Source organism: Neofelis nebulosa, chromosome 11, assembly GCF_028018385.1.
Source record: "Neofelis nebulosa isolate mNeoNeb1 chromosome 11, mNeoNeb1.pri, whole genome shotgun sequence".
Taxonomy (NCBI): domain Eukaryota; kingdom Metazoa; phylum Chordata; class Mammalia; order Carnivora; family Felidae; genus Neofelis; species Neofelis nebulosa.
Window position 1 is genome coordinate 94,752,893 of NC_080792.1, and position 17,028 is coordinate 94,769,920.

The 17,028-nt window shown below is 61.0% G+C and overlaps 1 protein-coding gene across 13 annotated transcripts in view; it reads left to right on the top strand.

Moving 5' to 3' along the window:
• EP400 (E1A binding protein p400) overlaps positions 1-16,796 on the top strand; it is a 95,918-nt gene extending 79,122 nt beyond the window's left edge. For 10 of the 13 annotated variants that reach the window (XM_058691539.1, XM_058691541.1, XM_058691538.1 and 7 more), the window contains 8 exons: positions 4,049-4,256; positions 4,386-4,576; positions 6,178-6,396; positions 8,147-8,342; positions 8,841-8,965; positions 10,867-11,013; positions 15,561-15,638; positions 16,391-16,796. In XM_058691539.1, the coding sequence (XP_058547522.1) occupies positions 4,049-4,256; positions 4,386-4,576; positions 6,178-6,396; positions 8,147-8,342; positions 8,841-8,965; positions 10,867-11,013; positions 15,561-15,638; positions 16,391-16,663 (1,437 nt within the window). In that variant the 3' untranslated portion in view covers positions 16,664-16,796. The remainder of the gene's footprint in view (positions 1-4,048; positions 4,257-4,385; positions 4,577-6,177; positions 6,397-8,146; positions 8,343-8,840; positions 8,966-10,866; positions 11,014-15,560; positions 15,639-16,390) is intronic. The other 3 variants (XM_058691543.1, XM_058691549.1, XM_058691550.1) reach the window with 3 other exon arrangements.
• The last annotated feature ends 232 nt before the right edge of the window (positions 16,797-17,028 follow it).

Genomic DNA, 17,028 nt, shown 5'->3' on the forward strand with positions numbered 1-17,028 from the left:
GAGACCCTCTGAGCGCAGAACCGGGAGACCTTGCACTCACCAAGACACACGCCGTGTCTGGCCACCTCCTTGCCCCTGGTGCTTCACTGTAAATGACAAAAATAAACGAGACTGAGGAGGCTCGACTTACATCTCCGTTTCCAGTTTAGTCACGTATCCAAAGACAGCACGTGCCCTGCGCGAACAGTGCCCTGACAAGTAGAGTATTGTCCCTCTTGGTTTTGAAAGTGTCTCCTACGAAAGGTGCTGCTGTAGTGATCGAGACAAGGTGGCGGTGGCAGGGCAGGTACAGCTCCGCAGAATGGGGTACCGAGTCCAGAAAGAGACCCACGTGCGCATGGGCGTTGGTTTCCATGGAGAGCGCCAGGGGGTCACAAGGGGAGAGCCTGGTCTTCTCGACGAGTGGCGCTGGGAGGCCTGCGAGACCACGAGCCGGGCCCCCGCCGGGTACGAGGAGTCACCCGAGGTGATGGTACACCCAAACGTAAAACCCGAAACAGAAGGACCCGTACACGGAAACCCTGGGAGAACAGCTTTGCTCCCTTGCTTTGGACGGAGACCAAAAGTTAGCCTTCGTGAAAGTCAACATCTGGTGCTTGAAATATATTAAGAAAATGGAACGCTTGGAAAATGCTTGTTGGCCACGTGTGGTAAAGGACCGGTTTGTGGATCGAATGAGGAGTCTGCAGTAAGAAAACAATTTCACACAGCGGACCACAGATCTGAGCAGTCACCTCCCCGAAGAAGAAGCAGGGACAACAGACGTGGACGGGGGTTGGACGTTGTTAGTCCTCAGGGAAAAGCAGGCGAAGGGCCCAGTGAGGTGTGCCGGCGTGTCTCTGAGCGCGGCTTTACAAACCAGACCCGGCCGCCCGCCTGGAGCTCGCGCTGCTGATGGCGGGGTCTTAGCGTCGTGTGGGAGATGCGGGAAGGCGGCCTGCCGCACAGCCTCGCACCTCCACGCCTAGGGTTTCCCCCAGGGAAGCGAAAGCACGCTTCTGCACGGGAAGCCTGAGTGTGAGTGCGTGCAGGGGGCTTCGTTCGTAGCCACTCGGAGAGGAAGCGACCCCAGGACTTTCAGCCGTGAATGGATGGGAGGGCCCGCTGGCACGTCCGCTCCCTCTAGGAACACCCCGCCGTGCACAGTGGGCTGCTGGCCCGCGTGACAAGGTTTGCCAGTGAGCAGCATTTCAGAAGGCCTCACGTTTAAGTAACGTGGGAAAGGCAAAACGGTAGAGACAGGAGACAATACGATCTGTATCTAGATTGCGGTGGCTGCTTGGCCACACGCACCTGTGAACACTCATAGGTTCGTGTATCGGAAATGGGAGAGTTGTACTGTCTGTGCTACGGCACAAATGAGAAGCTTTTCTAGCGTGTCATTTAGGATTACTTTACTTATTTTTCTTTATGCTTTGCAATAAAGCACTTTTGCTTTAGCGTCTTAATAAATAATAGCAGCCAGTGGCTGGGCGTGTGGCGTTACGAATGTCCTGCGTTGGCCAGTAGCCTCCTGGTGTGAGGGTGGACACCCAAGTCGTTGCACTTGTCCTGTTTTGAAAAAGACCCGTTTCTCCGTTTGACGTTTATAGGAGGTAAAGTAATCCATCCGTGACGTGTTTTTTGAGTAGCTCTCGGAGACGAGATACTCTTTGTGGCGACGTGGGAGTAGAAATTGGAGTCCCACGCGGCGTACTTCCCAGGGCTCTGAGAGACCTGCGGCGGGACCGCCCAAGAGGGACAGGTACCAGGGAGGCCTCTCTGAGCTTCCAGAGGACGGGACGACGTCGTCCACGCACGCGACTCTTCAGCACTGGGAAGGCATGTACAGGGCCCAGCGGGTGGTTCTGTTCAGGGGGCACAAACAGACGTCTGAACGGAGGCAGGGATCCCCCTTCCAGAGGGGCCCTGCGCGCTCGCACCGTGGGACGTTGAGCTCACTGGTCTTAGGGTTTGTGTGTCTGGCTGAAGGATATGGGTTTGTTCGCCGGCAGCTGGGAGCCCTGGGAAGTGCCTGAGCAGAGGTGTGCTCTAGGACAGTTCCCGTGACGCTGCGTGTGTCGCAGAATGGGACCCGAGAAGAAAAGGGCAGAGGGAAGACCGTCCCAGAAGTCCAGGAACGGGCTTCTGTTTCTGGTAATGAGGTCAGGCCTGTTACTTACGCTGCTCTCTAATGAAATGCATCAGAACCACTGGATACAGAAGACTCATCGTCTCTTTAAAAGTTTTAAGGAGCTGACGAAAAACGTATCGGGGCAAAGTCTAAGGAGGAAGAAATGCAGAGAAACTGCACCGACGTGGTGTCTGCCTTGCGGTGCCTCTTACCCGTGTCGCCGGACAGGGGACCCCGTGTGAGCCTGAGGCTCGCTCACCCCTGGGGAGTCTGGACGGAGGTGCCGACCCCGTGAGCCGGGAGCCCGGCGGCTCTTCCCAGGACGCGCAGCCGAGCCAGAAGTGAACCCCAGCTTCCCTCCACCCTCGTGCTGCCCGCAGGGCGGGGCCTCTCTCCCTCCAGAGTTGGAGTCACAAGTCTGTTCTCTGTCAGCCGGAGGGTAGTAGTCAAGTTTTAGGGCACAGTTGTGGATTTCCAACTGTGCAGGGGCTCTGGCGCCTGTGGCCCCCACACCCGTCCAAGGTTCACCATAGGGAACTGTCTGGGAATGAGAAATACGGTTACCAGGATTGAAAAAAAGAAAAACTCTGGTAACGGGCTACAGCGTGTTTACACACAGTTGGGAGAATTAGCTGGAAGAGGAGCCCCGCCCAGTGCCGTGTGGGCGACAGCAGGGAGTGCGCGAAAGAGAGTGCGTGAGGCTGCAGGAGACCGACCGGGAGCCTGTGGTGCATCGGGGTCCAGACAGGGAGGAGGGCGGGCAAAAGCAGCATTTGAGGATGCGAGTTTTCCAGAACTGAGCGACGGCACCGACCCGTCCCCGTGCAGCCCGCTGTGGGACCACGGGACGGGGCCCGCGCCCGCACGGGGCCGGCCGCAGCGAGACGTGAAAGCGGCCCGAGCCCGGCACGCCGCCTCCGGGGGCGGTTTCCTTCTCGCCGGCCGTGAGGCCGGGAGCTGCTGGGACGACAGGATGCGCTAGTGGCGGTGACGCCGCCTCTGGTGTTCCGTCTCTTCCGGAAAAACTTAGGAGAACGAGGGTACCGTGGCGTTCCCAGACGAAGACGGGTCCCGGCCGGTGGGCCCTTGCCGGTTGAAACACGCTTGAGGCAGAAGGCGGCTGTCGACAGACAGAAGGTGTGAGGAGCGAGGCGGACGCCGACCCGACGGCGACTCCGCGCGGGGCCAACAGCAGGGACCACGCGCGGGGACAGCGGCGTGTGAGCCAGCGGGGGACCGAGGGGCCGAAACGCTCTGCGGTCTCTCGGGAGGAGCACGGGTGTGCCGCCGTAGAGGAGACTCTAGCAAGCGTTCACGGGGTAATTGTAACAGAGCCACCAAAGGAATACGAGCGTGACTCCCGTGCTCGGGAGGGAAGAGCAGCAGAGAGAGACGTGCTGTGAGGGGAGGCGGGAGAGCAGGGTCGAGGCGCGTGGAGCCGGATGGCTGCCCGGGAAGCACAGAGCGCGGGGACGGGGACGGGGCGGCCGTCCGCACCGCGGGGCCGGCAGGGACCAGGGGAGTCGGTGGGGCGTGCCCACTGCTCGTGGCGGGATGCGGGCGGCCGTGGCTCCGAGGGTCCACGTGTGGGGCGCGGGGAGCGGCAGCGCCTGTGCGCGGGCGGGAGAAGCTCGGTGTGTCTGGGGAGTGAGCACCGTCGTCTGGAGGATGGCCCAAACCTCACAGCGTCCCGGGGACAAGAGTCTTTGAGGACAGCGGGGACGGGAGCACCGGCGTCTCAAACTGGTTTTCTGTGGTTAACCGACCCGCTTTAGTGGAACCGTCTCCGTCGGCACGTTCAGCCTGTCAGGCCGCTGAGATCCGGAAAGCGCTCCGTTTTCTTGGGTTCAGAGATTGGGGTCCTCTGCCTCCCACGACCGGGAAAAGAGAAAAGTGCCGAGTGACCTGACGGCCTCCCCCCGTCGCCTCTTGCAGACCTCTGGAGGCCCTGCTCCCGCCCAGGTGGTCCACACCCAGCCGCGAGCGGTCGGCTCCCCGGCCACGGCCTCGTCCGACCTGGTGTCCCTGGCACCCACCCAGAGCGTTCGTGCGGTTACCTCTGTGACAGCCTCGGCCGTGGTCACCACCAGCCTGACCCCGGTGCAGACCCCGACCCGGTCTTTGGTGACTCAGGTGTCCCAAGGTAAAGGCGGGTTCGGTTTCCCGTGTGACCCTTCTCACCGTTAAACCGAGCCGGGACCTCGAGCGGCCGTTTGTCACGGGAGGAGGGGAGGGCCGTGTGCGCGCGAGGTCTGACGGAGCCCCTCTCCAGCCGCAGGGGTGCAGCTGCCCGGGAAGGCCATCACGCCCGCACATTTCCAGCTGCTCAGGCAGCAGCCGCAGCCGCAGCCGCAGCCGCAGCCGCCGCCGCCGCCGCCGCCGCCCTCCCAGGTGCAGGTCCCGCAGATCCAGGGCCAGGCCCAGTCGCCGGCGCAGATCAAAGCTGTCGGCAAGCTGACCCCGGTGAGTATCTTGCGGGAAACCGCACGCACGCCATCCGATGCCTCGCCTTGTCGTTTACTTCCAAGTGTGTTTTGCACGGATCCGCTGTGGTCTTTGCGGGAAGCGTGCTTGTCTCGTCTTTAACAACCGCTCTCCGTACGGCGCCCCCCCACGGTCGTGTGAGCGGCCTGGTCACAGCGCTCTGGAGACGTGTCTTCCCGCTCGCCGTCTGGCGCTCCGCGCCGCAGTTCAGGCTCCGAAGTAGAGGTTCCGTCCCCAGCCAGAGAAAATGGTGACGCGTAGCGCATGGGCGGTGTTGTTCCTCAGAGTGACTTGAGTCCTGACGTTCCTGATTTTTGCCGCTCTGCACCACCTGTGCAGTCGTGTACAAAAGTACGTTCACTTTGAAGGGAGATACTGTATCTGCCACATTGGAAGAGCGCCATTGCTTGGCACGGGTAGTGAGTAGAGAGAACTGCTAGAAACAAGACAGTGTTTTAGAGTTCCAGCTAGTTCCCAGGCCTGCCACAGTAAGTACCCAACCTTGGGCCTGCCCTTCTCGCTTGCAGAGGGGCAAGAGGGCATGCCGGAGGGCTGCGGGCGGGGGGGGTGGGGGGGGGGTGTGTGTGCAAACCCTCAGCCGAGGCTCCACTAGTGAGGCCCCAGGCGCACCAGAGAAGGACGAGCCACCTGACACGGCATTCACGCTCGATCATAGCCAAAAGGCCCAGAAGTGATCCCAGAGAAAGCACTGAGCTCCTGTCGCGCCAGCCACGTGTCAGGGGCTCTGTGGCTACCGAAGGGGACAGCCCGGGTCTAGAACGTGGCCGTTACTGCAGAAGTCTGGGGGACGGCCCTTAAATTAGAAAGTTACTGGGCCCAGCTCCCTCTCCCCACCCCCCCACGCCCCCCCACCCCCACCCCCACCCCCCGCACTGCCTTCCCTCCTCCCCATGTCCTGCTTCTCCCCAGGACACGAGGGCCTGCCCACGGCTGCCAGGGCCTCCCGATCACTCACTTGTTTGCCTGTGCCTGGGCACAGCCTGCCCTCCCTGAAGTCGATTTCAGAGTTGTTGTCATTGTCCCCATGTAGACACAGATCTGATAGGAATTACACAGCATAAGTTCTCTATAAAGAAAATTGACTCCTTAAAATAGTTTTTGGGCTGTTTTGGCATCTTGATGTTTTAACTTAAAGGCATGAGACTTTTTTATCGATTGTATTCATTTGGAGACACTTCGAACAAAAAGTTGAGAGCTGATGCACGTCTCCTAATAGACTTTAGAAGTTCAAAAAGGATTACGATTTAAAGACTTTAAAAATTTTATAGGCTACAGATTTAAGGTCACTTGTTTGCGAGTGAGAGAAACCAAGAAATCTTGCTGTGAATTCACTCATCTGTCAGAATTACTGTTTCTAGTTTGCGTCAATAATGCTAGTTTTTAATAAAAGAACATTTTTTAAAAATGTCAGAAAGCCCCTAGATTGTGGTTTGCATATTGCGTATTAGCAACTGTCTACCTCGGTGTTTAATGGATAGTTCAACGGTAACTTGAAACCAAGATTTATGGATTTGGAATGCGGCTAATATTGATGAAAAGCTACTTTATCTGGGTTTTAGGAACATCTGATCAAAATGCAGAAGCAGAAACTGCAGCTGCCCCAGCAGGCCCCCCCACCGCAGGCCCCGCCAGGGCCCCCACAGCCCGCCACACAAGTGCAAGTGCAGGCCCCGCCACCCACGCCGCAGCAGAGCCCCCAGCTGGCCACGGTCACGGCCCCGCGGCCCGGAGCCCTGCTCACGGGCACCACCGTGGCCAACCTCCAGGTGGCCCGGCTCGTAAGTTCCAGTTGATACGTTTGTTTTTCCGAGGCAATGTCTTTGAACGTTTACGTGGACTGTTACTGCTTGCTCAGGCCGACGCTAGGCGTTCTGGCGGGCCTCCTAGGAAAGCGATAGGTGCACTTCCCTCCCCACGCCGCCCAGAGCTTTGGTGGGCGGGGCAGCTGGAGGAGGTGGGGAGTGAGCCAGACGATGCAGGGAGGGCCAGGCTCTGTTGGGGACGAGGCCCGCGTCGGGAGGTGGGCGAGGCCTGAAAACCAGGCTCTGGTGTCCCTGTGCTTTTGTCGGCCCAGAGACGCTGCAGAAAGTCGCAGTGAAATCAGCATCTGGGAAGAGGAGTGAGATTCGGCAAGAGCGGGTCTCATGTGCTGTGGGCCAGACACTGTCCCATCGGGCGAGCCTGTGTCCTGCTTGGGGAGCCCCGCGTTCTGGCCCTAGTGACCGCTAACGGCAGGGACCCTGCTCCGGGCCAGGTGCCGCCCTAGGCCCTGGACCTCTCACGTGATCAGTGCTCGCAGGCTGCTGCTGAGGCAGGAGTAGGGCGGTTTGAGGGTGCACTCAACTGTGCAGGTGTGCAGACTGAGGCCCACAGCTCAGGTAACTTGCCCAAATCGTACTGCTAGTCGCCTGCCACTGGGCGGCTCGGGCTGGGTGCTCAGGCTCTGCTGTGCGTGTGCCTCACGCCTGCTCTAAGGCCGCAAGACGGGTGGGAGTGGACGGGAACCGGGAAGGCAAGTGTGGTTCTGCCTGTATTCACGAGAAACGTTAAGTTCAAACAAGAGTGGGGATCACGTGCGGTGGCCAGGGTGTAGGGAAGGCGGCACGTGCCCCCTGCAGGGTCGCCGGAGGGAGATCGGCTCCGACTCTGGGGGGAGTTCCAGTGATTCGGCCAAAAACTGCTCGCCAGTTTACCTCGGGGACCTGTGTCTGTTCCCTCTAAAGAACTAGTAGGAGGAGTACCACGTGCCGGGCGCACAATCCTGTCGTTTCGGGCGTGTTAGAGGAGGGACGTACGTCCCCCTTAACTGGGGACTTTACCAAATAGTGCAGTGGCGTCCCACTCGTTGGGACAGCACGCAGCTTTGGACGATGATGTGGCAAAAGGCAGAGAAACCGACCACAAGCCACGTGCAAGTCGTCCCGCTCGCACACTTTCGCAGCAAGTCGCGAAGGTGAGAACGTCTCATGGGCTCAACGCTGGTTTTCACACTCACATGTGTGTAGGTTTAGGGTCAGCCGAGTGCTTGCACGGGTAAAGTGGATCTGTTTTCCTCTCCGGAGATGCAACATAATCGACGAGCACTCGGTAGCAGCGTGGTGACTGAGTAGCAACAGGTGGGATCCGTGGGAGAGCTTTCTGGAAGAGTGCGGCAGGGGCCACAGGAGGGGGCGGCAGGCCGGCCTTCAGTCGTGGCGGAAGGAGCGGGAGACGGCTTGTGTAGCAGACGCTGCGGGCCGGGGCTCCTCCGGGGAGCGGGGGCGGAGAGGCACAGGCGCGAGCTGCGTGGCAGGGTCTGATCGCGAGTGTGGGTGTGCAGCACGTGGGGCTCATGGAGCCCCCGTCCCCGCGCTCGCCGGTGGCGGGTCAAGCGTAGATGAGCCCGCGCCTCCGTACGTTCCTTCAGCCGACGACCACTTTTCACTTTGTGAACCCTTTCCCACCGCTTGGCCTCTTGTGGGGAAATGTTTGCACGGACGAGTGCCGTCCCGAACATCTCTGGACTCTCCCGTTATTTTCGTTGTTTAGACCCGGGTTCCCCCTTCGCAGCTGCAGGCGCAAGGGCAGATGCAGGCTCAGGCGCCCCAGCCGGCCCAGGTGGCGCTGGCGAAGCCTCCGGTGGTGTCCGTGCCCGCGGCCGTGGTCTCCTCGCCGGGTGTGACGACCCTGCCCGTGAACGTTGCCGGGATCAGTGTGGCCATCGGGCAGCCGCAGAAAGCTGCAGGTGCCTGTCTTGTGCGGCCCCTCGTCCCCCCGCCCCTCTCCCCCCCCACCCCCCCCCCCCCCCCCCCCCGCTGCGCTTAGAGCCTCGGGCGGGGCCAGCGCGTCCTCTGGCCTGATGGCCACCCGCCCTGCCGGCTTCCGTGCTGGACGCCCACGTCAAGCATGTCAGGGCAGTGCGCCTTCAGCCGGAGTGCCCCTTGGCGTCCCAAGTTCAAGGCTTGGCCCTTCATTTAACCGTTAACGTTCTGAGCTCCCCGTACCTTTACGTGAACGCCCTCGTGAGCCCAGAAGCCACGTAAGCGTACCTGTGGGGCGGCTTTGGTCGTCCCGCACGGGTCCCGCGTGGGGTTTTCTACGGGGACGGCCGTCCGTCTGCACCACCCCGCGGCTCAGGGAGCTGCAGGGAGCTTCAGGGAAGCCCCGAGACCCGCGCGCCCGCCCCCCCCCCCCCCCCCCCCGCCCCCGAGCTCTGTGACTAAGGACTTGGCCGTGTTCGCAGGACAGACCGTCGTGGCCCAGCCCGTGCACGTCCAGCAGCTGCTGAAGCTGAAGCAGCAGGCCGTACAGCAGCAGAAAGCCCTCCAGCCGCAGGCTGCCCCGGGCCCAGCGGCCGTGCAGCAGAAGGTACTGGCCTCCCGCGGGGATTCTCCCGCCACCCTGTCTCCACGCCGGGCCCGGCGCGCGCGTGGGACGGGAGGGTCCCGCGCGCCTCGCCGCCTGACGACCCCGTGCCCGAGCACTCGGGCTGCGTGCGGGGGGGGGTGGGGGGGTGGGGGGGGGGGGGCTCGGGGTAGGAGCTGCCGTGAGGCCTCCCCGGGGAGAATGTGGTGACGGGACGGGGACCCCCGGGGGGGGCCAGGAGCCTGCGGGGAGGCGGGCTGTGGAATTAATTGCACGGCCGGGAAAGGGCCGGAAGGACTCAGGGGTGGAGGTGTAGCTCTCCGCGTGTGAGTGCCTGGCCGCCCCCCCCCCCCCCCCTGGTGTACGGGACGGACCTTGTGCCCAGATGAGCCAGGCGGGGGCTGCGTCCTTGTGCGTTTGTCCACGCGGGCGTGCGTGCCACGAGGGGAGTGACGGGCTGAGGGGAGAGGGGCCTGCCGGAAGGAGCGCTGTCAGCGTCTCGCCGACTCACAAGTGTGCGAGCACGTAGCTCTGAGCTGATTCGGGCCCCCAGGCCGTGCACTGTGCAGGCACCCCACTGAGAGGAGGCGAGAGTGAGGTGCCGGGCTGCTGTGCGTACTCACTGGTAGCTCGCAGCCCGACGTGTGGGCGACGACACTCTGGTTCTCCGGGTGCGTGCCAGACCCACTGTTTTCCTGCACGGGAGCGGCTGTCGCTCCGGTGTCGGATTTCAGGGCAGGGCTGCGCGTCTTACCCAGAGGAAACTGAGGCTCAGAGAAAGGAAATGACTTGCTCAGAGTCGCAGAGCTGACCGTCGGACCGCAGGGTCCCGCGTGCGGCACACGTGTCGGACGGCTCTTCCCGGAGTGTCGCCGTCCCGCTTGCAGGGGCCTGCTGGGGGCGGAGACCCCGCCCGCCTCTGACCCCGTTGTGTCTGTGGGGATGGCAGAGGGAAGGGGCCACGCCGGCCAGGGGCATGGTTAGGGCGTGCCAGGGCAGACACATTCAGGAGGGCAGAGGGGGCGGGGGGGGGGGGGGGGTGGCTCGGGCAAGAGCCATCCTGGCAGCAGCCGCTCCACGTGCCAGATGTGTGCCCTCGGGACCTCTTGCCCCTTCCTCCCGGGTGGGCGGAGCCGTTGGCCTTCGAGAAAGGTATGTCTCGTTGGTTGCAGAGCAGTCAGCACACCCACCGCCGGGAGCCGTGTCCTCCCCTCGGAGGAGACCCTCCGAGTCCCCTCCCTGGTCCTTTCGGGCCATCCTGGGACTCGGCTCCATAGGCGTGTAGGGCGGGGCCGCTCGCAGAGCCGGCCACGCTGGGAGGCTCTGGCGCCAGGATGCCGAGGACACCGTGGTCGGGCCTGTGTCATTGTAGGGTTGACGTACCTTGGGGCGGGGAGGGGGGGCGGGGGGCCTTAGCTGTAGCGTCGGTCTGATGTTCGTGTGGCTCGAAAGACTAAAGAATACCGTGGGTGGCCACGGCCTCCTAAACCAACCGTGTAGACTGTGTGCACGGCCTGGGGAACAGTCCTCGCTCCTGGCAGAGAAAACTAGAAATGAGATTAAACCTGCAAAGGTCGTGCGTGTAGGTTTCTCGCCCTTTATGCCAAGGGGTTTTGGGTACGTGCCCAAGTCGTAAAATTAGATTCAGGAAATCGTAGGCGGGTGTTTTTTGTATCGTGGTCAAGTTCACTCACTGACGTGAGGAGCGGACACGACGCCAGGCGTACAGACGGTGTAAAGGTGAGCCCCAGCCTGGTCTCCCAGGGGGCTTGGGCACGGCCGGTGACACACAGGCGGGGCCGTGCCGGGAGCATGGGCTGGGGGTGCCGGGGGCCCTCCCGGCTGGCCCCGAGGAGGCAGCGCCTGGCCTCGCCTGGCTCTGACCTAGGGCCGTCTCTCTCCAGATCGCCGCACAGCAGATCGCTGCTCAGGGCCAGCCACAGAAGGTCACCTATGCCACCCAGCCAGCCCTCAAGACCCAGTTTCTTACCACACCCATGTCCCAGGCCCAGAAGCTGGCCGGGGCTCAGCAGGTGCAGACCCAGATCCAGGTGAGCGGGAGCGCGTATGCGGGGACTGCGCAACACCGGGCGCGCGCGGGCTGGTCGGACGCGTGGGGCGCGGAGTGACCGCCGGCGGATACCCCGAAGGCCACACGGTGGGCCTCTGCTCCTCGGAGGTGGCCGTGCCCTGACGTGCCTCGCTGGCTTTGCCGCCCGTGGGGTCGCAGCAGTGTGGCTTGGGGGCCGTGCTGAGGTCACGCTCCGGGGACGTCCTTCATGCCTGTGAGGCTCCTCCGGGAGTTAGCGGTCAACTTCCTGCTTGACGCATCCGCACGCGCCATCACTCGGCCGCCGCCGGCCGTGTGGGCTGCTCCTGGCTTCGCCGCCGGCCCGTGGCTGCTTACGGAAGGTGGCAGGAGCCGCAGAGACGCGTGCCGGGCCTCAGCAGGGGGGCTGCTTCGCGCACGTGAGCCGCGCACGCGGCCACCCGGGGTGGGGGAGCAGCGTCGTGGGGGGGGTGCGCGTCCATTGGGCTTCTGCAGCGGTCCCAGCCCCCCGGGCCTCCTCCTGGCCTCGGCCTGCCTGCGTGCCGCCGTGTCCCTCCGGCGGCTGCCGCGGCTCCGCCTGTCAGGACCCCGTGAACCGGCGGCTCTCGTCTTCTGTGAGCCACTGCCCGTTCCCGTGCTCTCCCAGCGCTGCTCCCACCCTGGCTTGTTAGCCCTCGGGGCTCTGTACTGTCGCCGTCGGCGCCCGATCTTTGCACTCACGGCGTGGTGTCTCCGGATGAGCGAAAGTGAGCGAAAGTTCTTAACTTTAACGTACCGGGACTCGTCAGTCTTCCTGTTTCTGAATGGCGCTTTCTGTGTCTTGCTTAAGAAACCCTTCCCAGACGTCCCGACGTTCCTTTCCCTTATCTTCTACAAACCTCGTAGTTTTTCATTCACACTGAGGTTTTTAACCTCGTTGGAAGTGTTTTTCCAGGTGACAGACAAACAGGGATTCGTTTGCATTTTCCCATCAGAACACCCTGTTACTTCCGGCACTACTTTTCCCCGATCCGTCGCGTGGCTCTGGCATTAAACGGTGCCTTCTCCAGCACCGCGCTCTGCGTCCGTCCCTCGTGCGTAGAGAGGCTCGGCATCCGGGAGGCAGACCCCCCACCTCGTCCCACCGGTGACATCCTGCTGCTCTTGGCTCTCTGCGCTTCCCAGTTCGAGTCAGCTGGTGAAGTTGACACGCCACAGCCACAGCTGTTGGAATTCTCGCTGGAACGGCTCGCTTCGGCACACGCACGCTAAAATTAGCCGGGTGCAGCATTCCTGGACTCTGTAGACGAATCTGGGGGAAAGCTGGTGTCTCTGCAGCCTCGACTGGAGATTCACCAACGTGATGTGTCTTTTGTTGTTTAACTTCTTTAATGCCCTTTAACTAGGTTCTCTGACTTTTTTCCAGGAAGGTCGTATCTCTTGTATCGGATTTGTTCCTACTTGGTGAATATTTCTGATGCTTCTGTAGTCATGTGTTTCTGAGTCTCTGTTTTCTGTCTGTGCCTTGCACAGTCTCTGTACCTTGACCTTTGAATCCGGATGCCTCCATCAAGCCCTGTTCCTTCGACAGTCCATCCGTGGTCTCCTGCGCTTCCTTTGTCCCCCGGCACGTGGCCCGCACAGAGCGGTGGCCGGAGCCTTGCTCTTCCCCCGCCCCTTTCTTCCTGCTTTGTTGTGCCGGTGAGGCCCGCAGAGGCCCCGACGGAGTGGACGGGAGGCTCGGCCATATCTGTTCACGTGATCATCTTTGCAAGGTCTGATTTGTTAAATCATCCTTCATTAGAGCAAGACAATTTTCTTCTTCACCTCGTTTGCTAGAAATTGTGTTCCCTTTTTTTTGTGGCGTTTTAAAAGTGTTTTTAGAGGCGCTTCTTCCCTTGGTGATCCCTCCCAGTCTCGACGCCCCGGTTCTGTCTCTGTGCCCATGACTCCAGATTCACACCTGCAGCCGATTGCTACTCCCGTTCCAGACTCTGGTCCTAACTGCCTTTGGACAGGTCCCCGGAGACGTGTGGCCTCTGCGGGGCCTTGGCCTCACCTGACCTTCGGCCTTGCCTGGGCCAGACCCACAGCAGCTGTCCTCTCTTGATCTCACACTCCAGACCCAGTCCGCCAGTGATTCCGGCTCTCTGGCAGTGTCGGGCACGGTTGTCAGGCCATCCTGTCGCTGGGTCAAGTTTACTACTTGGGTTGCTCCAGACTTCTGCGTCCTTACCGATGTCTGTTCTGTCAGTTACCGCATGGATGTGTTAAAAGTCTCTCACTCTGCTTGTGCGCTTCTCCTTAGGTTTTTTTCCATTTTTGCTTTTTTTCTTTTTTAATTTAATGTTTATTTTTGAGGGAGACAGAGCGTGAGTGGAGGAGGGACAGAGGGAGAGAGGGAGACACAGAATCGGAAGCAGGCTCCGGGCTCTGAGCTGTCAGCCCGGAGCCCGACACGGGGCTCGAACCCACAGACCGTGAGGTCATGACCTGAGCCGAAGTCGGACGCTCAACCGACTGAGCCACCCAGGTGCCCCTCCGTGTTTGCTTTTTATATTAGATCCCTTATTAGCTACATTTAAATTAAGGATTTTAATTTTATGTCTTTGCTGCTGTTGTTTCGGGAACTGTGTTTATAGTAGTTACCTTCTTGTGCGCCAGCTCCTCGAAGCCCGTCTTTGGGATTGCTTTGAGCTCTGGGTTGCAGGCCGATTTCCTGCTCCTGCTGGGCTCCCGGGGGCTCCGCCAGGGCCAGGTCCGCTGTGGCTTGAGGGTCGGTGTCCCTCAGGTAATGTCAGTCGGGTTCTGCGCCTGGGTCCCCTCCCCTGCCAGCACCAGGGCCTCCGGTGGTGCGCTTCCTCGCAGATCCCCTCCCGGTGACGGAACCACAGGGGGGCCTCACTGACCATGGATCTGAACTCGGCCCCTTGTCTGCCGCGCCCCTGGCGACCGTGAGAATCCCCCGCGGGGCCTCCTCACGGAGCACGTGCTCTCAGGGTGAGCGCCTCCGCCCGTCACTCTGGGTGCCACCGCGGCCGCGGTTTGGGACCGGGACTTCCTCGCCTCTGGCGAGTTCGTGGACGCATTTAAGATGTGTCCGTGTCACCCACGGGGTCTCCGTGTTTTCGTGGTGTGCCCACGGAGTCCCGGCCCGCTGTGTGCAAGTGGGGCCCTCATCCAACTGCCTGAGTCTTTGTTTCCGGTCAGCGCTGCGGAGGACTTGGGCGCGTTCGTTGTCCCAGCAAATCCTGTGACGATTTTTTTTTTTTTTTTTTTTTTTTTTATTTATTTTTGGGACAGAGAGAGACAGAGCATGAACGGGGGAGGGGCAGAGAGAGAGGGAGACACAGAATCGGAAACAGGCTCCAGGCTCCGAGCCATCAGCCCAGACAGAGCCTGACGCGGGGCTCGAACTCACGGACCGTGAGATCGTGACCTGGCTGAAGTCGGACGCTTAACCGACTGCGCCACCCAGGCGCCCCTGTGACGATTTTTAATACAGTGAACTGGTGTGTGCTCTCCGCGTAATTTCACGTCTTACAATGAGAACCAGCGTTTCCTTGGAGCTCTGTCGTTTACAAGTGTGTCACGAAATTTCCCATTTGCTCCAGAATTGTCTCAGGAAAGACTTAACTTCATCCCTGTTCTGTGAGTTAGAGACCCAGGCAGGAGTGGCCCGGCCCGGCCCCCAGCAGCTGCCCACTCGGGAGCCTGATCTGCCTCTCTGAACCGACAGCCCCGGGCAGACCCAAGTGGCCAGAATCCTCTTTCTGCCGCGGGACAGCCACATACGCACACGGCGAGACATTTGTGAAAGGCAGTGGCGGGGTGGGAAGCGGCACTTTGTCGGGAAGGGAGATCTCAGTCGCGATCGAGAAGAAGACAGCAGCGTGGCGAAATGTCGGCGCATCGCGAGAACAGGCTGAGCCTTAGCTGCGGTGGGCGTGCCCTCCCGGGGCACTGCCCAGGCTCGAAGAAGGGACTCTCGTGAGAATTCTGGAGACGCTAAACTATTTCATGGTCTCCTCGATTTACTTCTCTTACGTGAACCCTCCATACAAACAGTTCTCAGTAAAAGAAAAAGCGTGGCTGAGACACGAGACCAGGAGAAGCTGCCAGTTAGACCCGCTTGCAGCTTGCGGAGGCGGGCACGGTCCCCCTGCAGCGCGGCAAGCGGGGTCTCTCAGGCTCCAGGTGAGCAACCCGAGAGGGGCTCTTCTGGGTCACTTGGACGCTGTTCTGTTTTTGCTTTTTTTTGTTGTTGCCATTCACTTACTTTTGAGAGAGAGCGAGCACGCGTATGAGCATGAGAGAGGGACGGGCAGAGAGAGGAAGACAGGATCTGAAGCCGGCTCTGCACTGACAAGCCCCGACGTGGGGCTCAAACCCATGAACTGTGAGCTCAGGACCCGAGCCGAAGGCGGACGCTTAACCGACTCAGCCCGCCCCGGGCGCCCCCCGTTTGTGCTTTTTTAAGAGCTGAAGGAAAGAAAGGGGGAGAAAAGTCTCTTTCTGTGCGTACGTTCTTTTGAATTCTACATTTGGCTTTTCTTTGTTTTGTCGAAGGTTGCCAAACTCCCTCAAGTCGTCCAGCAGCAGACGCCCGTGGCCAGCATCCAGCAGGTCGCCTCTGCTTCCCAGCAGGTAGGACCCACAGACGCACAGCCCTCGGGGGGGGGGGGGGGGGGGGGGGGTCTCACGCCAACTTCTCAGTAAACGTCATGTTTTCCTTTGGGGGTTTTCACTTTCGATTTTCATAATTCGGAAACAATTCGCTTCGGGGAGGGTTCTTGAACCCTTAGGCCCGCAGGACAGAGCTGAACGTACGTGTTCGGTTCGGAAATCAGGGGTTCATTCTAGGGTCACTGCTTCACCGGTGACTTCGGATGCACCTACAGGCCGAAGCCCCCATACCTTAGTTTTAGGGAAACACTCAAAGAAAACTGCTCGCAGTGACTTTGGGTCCTAGAAGGGTAAGGACTGCTGGGGACAGTGGTGACCCTTGTCACCTAACCATCAGGCTCCTGCCTTTGTATCTGTTGCTACCAAATGCGGCCGTACAGAGCAGTGCTTTGACAAAGTATCATTCGAAGTCACGCGGGCGTGTGGATTTCACGGAACCAGCTAGTCTGAAGAGCTGATCCCGCCACCAGCGCCCCGTCGTCACTCTTCGCCTGAGAGCAGCAGTGGTTTCATTCGGTGGCTTTTTTTTCTGCTTTTGTGCAGCCGGAAACCAGAGCGCATCCTTGGATCCGTCACGTGGTTTCACGTGTCACAAAAACACTGGTGCTAATTAGGCCTTACACCCCCTCCCCACCCCCGAGAACCTTTTGTCGGCCACGTCGCTAGACCTGTGTTTTCTAGGCCGCGCGTGTTTTCTCACTGTTCTGGCTCAGGCTTCCCCGCAGACCGTGACCCTCACCCAGGCGCCCGCGGCCGGGCAGCAGGTGCAGATGATCCCCACGGTGACGGCGACGGCGCAGGTGGTGCAGCAGAAGCTCTTGCAGCAGCAAGTTGTGACGACCGCGGCGGCCCAGCTGCAGAGCCCCGGCGTCCCCACCCCGGCCCAGGCGCCAGCCAGCTCCGACAGCCCGAGCCAGCAGCCCAAGCTACAGATGAGGGTCCCCGCCGTGAGGCTCAAGACGCCCGCCAAGCCTCCGTGCCCCTAGTCCCGAGGGCGGGGCGGCCTCAGGGCGGGTCGCCGGGCGCCGCGCCCCCAGCCAGAGGCGGGTAGACGGTCTGTCGTCGAACCCGGGGACGATGTCACGTGAGATGTGCCGCACCTGCGGAGTTCTCCCTGAAGCGGGGCAGCGTAATCCTTTCCTCCCGCCACGCCGCCCCCGCCCCCGCCCCGTAGTGTGTCGCCGGTCAAAAGAGTGACGGTGGCGATTCTACCTTCCGGTTTCTCCTCGAGAGCAGCAGCACTGGGTCTTGAGGCCATTTAGAACCTCCGTTAGCGCGCCGTGTCTCACGCATCACGGTAGCCGCGTGGAGTGCGCGGTGGGTCGTAAAACACTTTCTGAAGCTGAACCGT